The sequence below is a fragment of the Neophocaena asiaeorientalis genome, unplaced genomic scaffold (genome assembly GCF_003031525.2).
Source record: "Neophocaena asiaeorientalis asiaeorientalis breed wild unplaced genomic scaffold, Neophocaena_asiaeorientalis_V1.1 scaffold78, whole genome shotgun sequence".
Taxonomy (NCBI): domain Eukaryota; kingdom Metazoa; phylum Chordata; class Mammalia; order Artiodactyla; family Phocoenidae; genus Neophocaena; species Neophocaena asiaeorientalis.
This window is the reverse complement of record NW_020175018.1, coordinates 1,390,260-1,399,573: the sequence shown is the minus strand read 5'-3', so window position 1 is coordinate 1,399,573 and position 9,314 is coordinate 1,390,260. Positions and strand designations below refer to the sequence as shown.

The following is a 9,314-nucleotide window of genomic DNA, read 5'->3' as shown; positions in this document are numbered from 1 at the left end:
GCATGGTAGGCACCAGGCAAAAACCCCCTGCCTGGCCTCTCGAGACCTCATTTTGCTCACCCCCCTTCCTGCTGAGATACCCTCAGATTTCCTTCAGCTTTTGATTGAATAATTCCAACCTAAAATGAGGTGAAGATTGGGTGGTTAAGTACCCAAATCAATAAACAATAGGGCTTCCCTGGTGGTGCAGTGGTTGAGAGTCCACCTGCTGATGCAGGGGACACGGGTTGGTGCCCCGGTCCGGGAAGATCCCCCATGCCGCGAAGCGGCTGGGCCCGTGAGCCATGGCTGCTGAGCCTGCACGTCCGGAGCCTGTGCTCCGCAACAGGAGAGGCCACAACAGTGAGAGGCCTGCGTACCTCTCAAAAAAAAAAAAAATTAATAAATAAACAAATAAACAATAGAGCTTAAAAATCTTGAAACTTAAAGTGTGATTCACGAAGCAGGAACATTGGCATCACCTGGGAGCTTGTTAAAGCTGCACTTTCAGACCCTACTCCAGTCCTACCGAGTCAGAACCTACGTTTTAACATGACCCACAGGGAAACCTGAACATACATCATAGTCTGAGAATCACTTGTCTAAAGACTATAAAGATAGCAGTTAAACTCTGCCTTTGGGGCTGGGGTTAGATCCAATCAGCTCTGCCACAGAATTGGGCAAGTCACTTACCCTTTCACTCTGAGCTTCAGTGTCCCTACCTGTAAAATGGGGATATCCATACTGTATTATTACTTTTCAGGATCACTGGGAGGATTAAATGAGGGAATATATAGAAGCACCAAGCACAGGGCTTGCACTAGGTAGGCATTCAACAAAGGTCAACAAATGGAAACTATGGTATATAGGTACTGGCCAGGATAGGATAGGCTCTGCTGCTAAAACAAATATGCCTTTAAATCTCAATCATTTAAATGAAACGAAAGTGTATTTCTTGCTCATGCAAAGTCTATTACACATCTATTTTCATCTTTAGTCAGAGCATCTGGAACACACAGTTTCCAAGGGCACCATGTATAAGAGGAGAGAGAGAGAGAGAGAGAAGGCATCCTGACCTTCAGTTTGTAATTACATCCTTCTTGATGATCCAGGAAAAAAGGTCATAGTGGAGAAGACTGGGGGTCAAAATCAGCAATTTCAGACAGAGAAAAAAAAAAGCATTATTGTCAAGATCAGGCAAAGCTAGGACTGACAAACACGCAGTTGGGCGGTGAGTGGTGGGGTCAGGGAGGCTGGTCAGGCAGCTGGCACAGTCCTACTGAGAGACAGGACAGTTCAGTGGCAGGAAAAAAATTCTCATGGCATATTTTGCCAGCAATCCATAGCAGGGGCCTTTAAAATACTTCCCCTGAAAATAATTTCACGATAAAAACCAAGAAACTTAAAAATGTCAGTCCCTTTGTCCAAGATGATAATAATGATAATTACTGAGCCCCAATTACATGCAAGGCACTGTCGAGGCCCAAGGGACCCAGCTGTGATAGATAAGTCCCCTACTGTTTCAGAGCTTACACACTAGAAAAGTGATCTTATTTAATCTCTGTAATAACTCTAAGAAGTGGACCTGATTATCCAGAATGGATATATCATTTTGCAGGTCTGAAAACACAGACAGAGAGAGGTGAAGCAATTTGTTCAAGGTATGCGGCTAGAAAAGGACAGTCGTTTATTACAGAATACAGCTTAGTCTGTTGACAAGATTGTATGTTATTCTTTTAAGAATCTAGGAGTATGTCAAAACAAAGCCTTCTACACAACAGTGGTCATCACAATGGTATTTACGGTAGTGAAATTTGAAAGCAGTCTAAACACCCAACAATGGAACATTGGTTAAATAAATCCTGAATTATCCATAAAATTCTTAAAATTTAGTGACGTGAGAAAAATGTTTGTGATACGTAAAAAGTGAAATGCATGCATAATATACAGGATGTGATGGACTATGTAGAAATGTACATATAGGCAAACCCTGGAGCTGTGATCATATCTGAAGGGAGGGGTGTTTAGGGCTTTTTTTCCTACTTCATATTCTTCAATATTTCCTAGCTTTTCTATAATGGGTATGCATTATATTTATAAACAGGAAAACAGTAAACTTTATATTTTAAAAAGAATACATATTTTGAATCCAGTGCCTGCTTATGAGGCAGAGAACTCAGAAGACTAGAGGACGCAGACTCAGGTACTCCCCACCCCACGATAATCACCACTGGTCCATGTGCCCTGCTCCAGTTGGCAAAACGCCTTCACCTCTGAGCCTCCCCACATGACCACGTGGAATTACCACTGCCAGGTCTGCAGAAGGATGAGCTTGATGGACAAAATCTCAAGCAAGATAATGAAGCGTCCCATGTGATTTGGGGAAACTCCCTGCTCCATCCAGAAAAGAGAACATCCTATTTCAGCAGCAGTGAGTTTGAGGGTGAGTTCCAAATTGGGGTCCTAACACTGACCAGGAACCTCTGGGGGAGGGGGCCTTGTCCTAATGATCAAACCCCAATTTGATATTGAGCTAAGTGGGGTGACAGGACTGCTCCCTTCAGGAAGCTGCAGTCACATTCTAGGACACACTGGACAGAGTCCAGGGGTCTAAGACCTGGCTGCAGAACCTTCTGAGCTGGGAATTACAGGAGGAGCAGGAGGTCTGGGAAGAAAGAACACATATCCATACTTTCCTTCTAAGCCCTTGTGGCACTGTCTTATATGTGTATTGCATGTGATTGTTTGCTTCATGTCTGCTTCGGCCACCAGACGATAAGTTCCAGGAGGGCAGGGCCTACATCACTTTTGTTCCTCCAAACTCAACCAGGTACATGGCAAATAAACATGCCAGAAAATGCTTGTGGATTGAGCGTAGTCCAGTGGGGGGAGAAATGCCTCTGGTTCCTGGAGTGTAGCCACATCCAGAAAGAAGGAATGCAGCCCCATTGATGGGCACCCATACTGTACCCAGGTGATCTCACATAGCTCACAACCACCCTATTAGGCTGGCTGTTAAGAGGTAAGCGTCATCCAGCCCAGTCACCTCAGAATTCTCGTAACAGCTAAACCCTCCTGGCAAACAAAATTTCAAAGTCCAATTTCTATAAAAAATCTAAGGAGTCCTGCTCTACTTGAATTGGGGGTGAGGGTCTGGGAGCCCCCCTAGCTCCCCTCCCCCCCACAGGGCTCCATGGAGCATAGTTTAAAAATCCCCCTCTCGATGGACTTGAGGACACGGGGAGGGGGAAGGGTAAGCTGGGACTAAGTGAGAGAGTGGCATGGACATACATACACTACCAAACATAAAATAGATAGCTAGTGGGAAGCAGCCACATAGCACAGGGAGATCAGCTCGGTGCTTTGTGACCACCTAGAGGGATGGGATAGGGAGGGCGGGAGGGAGATGTAAGAGGGAGGAGATATGGGGATATATGTATAGCTGATTCACTTTGTTATACAGCAGAAACTAACACAACACTGTACAGCAATTATACTCCAATAAAGATGTAAAAAAAAAATAAACCCACCTCTCACTGTGTAGAGAAGGCTTTGGCCCACAGTGGGAAGGGACTTTCCAAAGGCCCAGCAGAGAGTAATGTTAACGTCAGAACCATTATGGGCCCAATTCTTCTATTTTCCAGGCCACTGCACTTTGCAAGACACCCTGCTGTCATTGAATGCTCCAATGGGGTACCAATGCGTCCCAGGCCAGGATCCACGTGGCTCACACAGTATTCCAGAAACTGACAATGACCAGGGATGGCAGCGACCAGAACAGTCCACCCAGGCCCAGAGCAAAGCCTTCACTCAGTGTGATTTTTCCCTTTCTTCTTTCAGATGTGAATTCACATGTTTCCAAAAGAGGATTTCACAAGAGAAACCTAAGCCGCTACTCCCAGGATCACTGGCCGTAACAGCCATGCCTCACTGGGAAACCCTGAACATTCTAGACGGCAGCCCCCTCGCAGGTATCGGAGGCTGCACAGCTGCTGGAGGGTCTCCGGCAGGAAGGGGGCGGTGAACAGGGGCCATGAAGACTGATTCGGAAACTCCCCAGAGGAGGAGAAGACGTCTGAGCTATCCCTGTGCCTCCAGCATGAGTCACTTCGGCTCCCGGAGAAGCCACTGCAGAGGAGCTGCCTCCAATTATAGTCTTTGCTGACGTCACAGGACTGTATCCCTCCTCTTTTCCCCTCCCTCTTACCGGTACATTCAGTTTATAGAGGAATTCATCCATGTTTCTTACATGTTTGTATGGCTTTATTTTTTACATCTAGATCCCTGCTCCATTTGGCATTTATTATTATATATATATTAGGTATGGATCTATATCTTTTTTCCAAATGGTTATATAGTCATTCCAGCACATTATTTAAAAGACCATCTTTGGCCCAGTCATTTGAGATGGCTCCTTTATCATCATGTATGAAAATTTCATATGCATTTTGGTTTCTTTCTGAAATTTCTATTTTATTCCACTGGTAAGTCTGTCCATCTGCTGATATCACCTTGTCTTATTCCTGGATTTTTTAAAATTATAAATATTTGTTTCAATTTGTCTAGCTCCATTAAAAAATATTGATATTTTGGGGGAATTCCCTGGTGGCCCAGTGGTTAGGACTCTGTGCTTCCAAAGCAGGGGGCACAGGTTCACTCCCTCATCAGGGAACTAAGATCCCGCATGTTGTGCGGTGTGGCCAAAAAAAAAAAAGAAAAAAAATTGATATTTTCATTGTGACTGTGCTAAATTTTAAAATTAACTTAGGAAAAATTATAAATTAACATAGGAAGAACTGACGCCTCTATAATGTTGATTCCTCCCACCCACTTACAAATGGCTTTTCATTTGTTCAAACCTACTTTTTCTGTCTTTCAGGGCTATTTTTAAATGTTCTTCACAGGACTTTGCAAATTTTGCAAATTCATTCCTAAGTATTTTATCTTTTTGTTGCTATTGTAAGTGGGGTTTTCCTCTATCATTATTGCTATAACTAGTCATTGCTTGTGTATTTAATACTATTGAGTTCACTATGTTAATCTTATGTTTTGCTTCCCTTCTGAATTGTGTTATTGTTTGAGCCAGGCTTGTCACTGATTCTCCATGGCTTATCAGGAATACTGTTATACCATCTGCAAGTAGAGACACTTTAGCTTCTTCCTTTTCTAATTCTTATGTCTCTGACTTATCTTGCCTAATTGCAATGGTTAATACCACCAGCACAAAGTTAAATACTGGAGAAAGTGGACATCTGTGCTTTGTTCCTAATTGTAAAGCAAATACCTCTAGTGTTTGCCTATTAAGTAAGAAGAAGCTCATTTTAGGACAAAAGTATAGAGGTAGAGATAGAAATATCATGTTAAGATAATATCCATCAATTTCCTTTTCTTTCTTCTATCATGTATGGAAAAAAATCATTTAATCTCTCTCCTCACATTGAATCAAATTTCTACTTCACAAATAAATTCCACCTGATCATGATGTATTATTTTTATAGTATGGAATTGGAGTCTGTTCACTAATACTTACTTGGTGTTCTGTACCAATATTGATAGATAATATTGCTCTGTAATTTTCTTTTGTGTATTCTTTCAGACTTAGTTATTAATATTACATACTTGCTTCATAAAAAGAAACTGAAAGCTTTCTATCATTGTATATGCTCTAGAGTGATTTATGTAGAATTGGAACTACCTGTAGTTTGAAAAATTATAGGATTTCCCTGTGAAACCATCTGGGCCTGTTTTCTTTTAGGAGGAGGGTTAGTTCCTTGATAAATTTATGTATTTCTTCTATAGAAATTTATAGTTATTTCACCTCTAATGCAGTCATCCTGAAAACTGTATTTTCCAAGAAAATTATCCACTTCATGTAGTTTTTCAAATGTATTTGCATAAAGATATATAATATACTCTCAAGATTTTAAAAATTTCTTTTGTTTCAATGATTACATTCCCTTTATCCTTTCTTTTTAAAACTTCTTTTATTAGAGTATAGTCGATTTACAATATTACATTAGTTTCAGGTGTACAAGAATCTTAAAAATTTGTGCTTTCTTGCTTTTTCCTGATTCGGTTATATAGTATTTCTATTTTGTTAATTTTTTTTTCAAAAAAAAGATTTTGGTTCACTAATTAGATTAATACTAATTACTTCAGTAATTTGTTTTTAATCCTTAGTACTTCCTTTTCTTGCACATTCTTTTGATTACTTTGTTGTTCTTTTTCTAGCTTTTTGAATTGGATATTTATTCCATTCTTTTATTTTCTTGATACAAGTGTTTAAGGACTGTTGTAGGCAGAATAATGGCCCCCCAAAGATGTCTTTGTCCCATTCCCTGGAACTTATAAATATGCTACCTTACATTGCAAGAGAGGATTAAGGATGTAGTCATACTTAAGGTTCTAGTCAGCTGACCTTGAAATGGAGAGATAATCTCAATTATCTTGGTGGGCCCCATCTCATCACATGGGGAGAATCTCTGCATCCCAGCTCTGGGGCTGGTTTCTGCCATGACAGTACAGAGGCCAAGACACAAGGAGGGGAAGTAGCAGCAGCAGGTAATACACCAGCATTGCCTCCCTAGTAGAGAAGGAACTACATTGGGACAACCCATTTTTAAAGCAATCTGAACCTTTAAAAAGTCCCAGTCTCTGATCCACCTCCCTTTGCCAGTTACTAGCTGTGTCACCTTAGCCAAGATACTTAATACACTCTGTCCCTCCGTTTCTTTGTCTGTAAAATGGGTACAGCAATGGTATCTACCTGTGGCAGAGCAAACTACTGGCCAGTACTTCACCCTTCTTAGCCATGTCTTCTTGGGTGGAGTGTACTCTCCTCCCCCTTGACTTTGGGCTTCATCATGTGACTTGCTTTAACCAATGGAAACTTAGTTGATGGGACACCGGTGGAGGCTTAGAAATGTGTTTTCACAGTGGGGCTTGCTGTCTCATGCCTCTAGAACCCCCTTGAGAAGAACATACCCCAGCTAGCCTACTATTCCAAGGATAAGAGATACTTGAGGTGGAACTACCCCCGCCAGCCTGATGAGCATGGCAGACAGCACGGCATCATGGACAGAGGGAAGGACCACGGGAGAGAGGGTCAGTAAACCTCCTCCTTCCTCTCTACCTGTGGGGTCCATTCTGTCCCCACATTCCCTGGTCCCCAGGCCCTGTGACATCACAGACAGCCCCATCTCTGCTCTGCCAGCTGCAGGTAAGTGAGGCTCAAAAGTTAGACCTGAGAGTAGGAGGGATTATTTTTTTTTTGTACTTAAAGGGACAATGTCTCCATCACTCCTGGCACCTTTTCACGTTGCTCCAGGAAGCAGACACCATCCCTCTTACCATGACCCCACTGTTTCTCTGGGTCCCAGTCTCCCCACCTGTGCCGAATGACCCCTAAGGGCTCCTCCAGCTCTGGAAGTCTTCCTGTTTGACCTCATTGATCTTTCTTGCTCTGGTCAAAGTTCTGTGGGGTCACTGGAGACCTGAAGTTCACAGCCCACTGGGGGTGACCCAAGGGCCCTGTTCTTTGGCTCCTGCTTCCACCTAGAGGAGGGCGCTGGTAGTGCAAGAAACACCACACCCACCCTGCCCCAGCCAGCATCTCTCCTGCAATACGGTCAATCCCGTTGTTAAGCACTTACTGTGCGCCCGACATTGTGTTAAGCGCTTCACATTTTCATGTCACCCAAGTCCTCACAGTAATATTCTCGGGTAGATTTTACAGATAGGAAAACAAGTTCAAGGAGGTTAAATTGCTCTAAACTACACAGCAAGGTGCAACAAGAATTCACTCCCGAGTCCATCTAAGTAAAAAATGCGTAAGAGATGGCTTCGCGGAGGAAGTGACGCCTGAGTTGAGTCTTCAAGGCTGATGGGTGAAGGGAATGCGGAGAGAACATGGAGGTGGAAGGCACAGCTTGTGCAAAGGCACAGTGGTAGCACAATGAGGGCACGTTTGGGGCGCTGCCAGCAGCTCCTATGGCCAGAGTAGCGAGTAAAGCCGGGAGCAAATGAGGCTGGCAAAGTTGGTGGGGCCAGATCACAAGGTAGGTTTTGAGCAGCAGAATGGGAGCCGCTGAGGGTTGGAGGTAGAGGAGTGACTTGATGCGGTTTACACTGGAAGCAGATCTTCTGGTTGCAGGTGAACCAGGAAGGCCAGTGGGGAAGCTGTGGTTGTGGTGGTCCAGGACGGAGGGGCGTGGTGAGGGCAGTGGGATGCAAGGGGCAGGCGGTGGAGGAGTTACTCATGCTATGTGAATCAAGGAGATATTCGATTCAAGAATCAAAATGCCTCGATGAATAGTTCAATATGGAAAGAAGGGAAGTGGGGCAGCAGGAAGCAAAGGGGGTTCCCCATTTCCAGCCCCTAACACAAAGTGAAGAGTGGGACCTAACCCCAAAATAGGAAACATGAGAGGAGAAAAACTAGGTTTGCACTGAAGAGGGTGAGGAAGGCAGGTAGCCCCACCAGCAAGCAGCCAGAAGCAAACCTATAAAAGCATCAGTCAGCTCGGCACGTGGATGAGACAAGCAGCGTCCTAGCAGTTGTGAGGTTCCGGGAGCAAAAATGATTCACCTCACCCCCTGCTGCTCCCTGGTGACAGCATCGCCTTGCACCCACGACCAAAGTTTAACCAAAGGTTCATTCAACCATTCCACAAATGTTTATTGCTCTACACCCCTGACGGGGGATCCAGCGGTGAATGACGAACACCCCCCTGCCTTCCTGCGATTGACTATTGGGAAGACAGGGCCATGCAGATAAATTCTAGGATGTGTTAGAACGTGCCAAGGGCTACCTTTAAGCAGAGGCTTGAAGGAGGGAGGGAATGAGTCTTGTGGATCTCTAGGCAAGACCATTCCATGCCAAAGGTGGAGCTCATGCAAAGGCAGTCGTATTAGAATACTGAGTGCAGCTAGAATGAAGTGAAGGGAGGGCGGGAGGAGAGCCCAGAGGAGGAGGGGGCAAAGGTAGCGGTGAGATTGCGAATTTTTCAGGGAAGTCCCAAAGAAGGGCTTCAGCTTTTATTCTGCCTAATATGGGAAGCCACTAGGAGACTCAGAGCAGAGGTGTGACATGATCCTGTAAGAGGGCTCTGCTGTGTTGACACTAATGGAGATCAGGCTGGAAGAAGCAGGGAGGCCATTGCAATAATCCAGGTGAGAGATGGTGGTGGCTGGGAGGGGTGGGAAGCCAGTGCCCACCGGTGAGGCCACGGAGTGAGGCCAGTGTGACATTAGTGAATACAGTCGCCGTGATGGAAATTCCCAGGGTGGGGCTTTGGCCACAGAGAAGGGGGAGTGAGAGCAGGAGATGGCCAGGG

General features: G+C 44.4%; 1 protein-coding gene across 1 annotated transcript in view; it reads left to right on the top strand.

The window, feature by feature from the left end:
- The window catches only part of TEX48 (testis expressed 48), a 15,534-nt gene extending 11,011 nt beyond the window's left edge, over positions 1-4,523 (top strand). Inside the window, 3 exon segments of the mRNA XM_024762186.1 lie at positions 1,092-1,210; positions 2,258-2,422; positions 3,820-4,523. Of these exon segments, the coding sequence (XP_024617954.1) occupies positions 1,092-1,210; positions 2,258-2,422; positions 3,820-3,923 (388 nt within the window). The 3' untranslated portion in view covers positions 3,924-4,523.
- Positions 4,524-9,314: the final 4,791 nt, after the last annotated feature.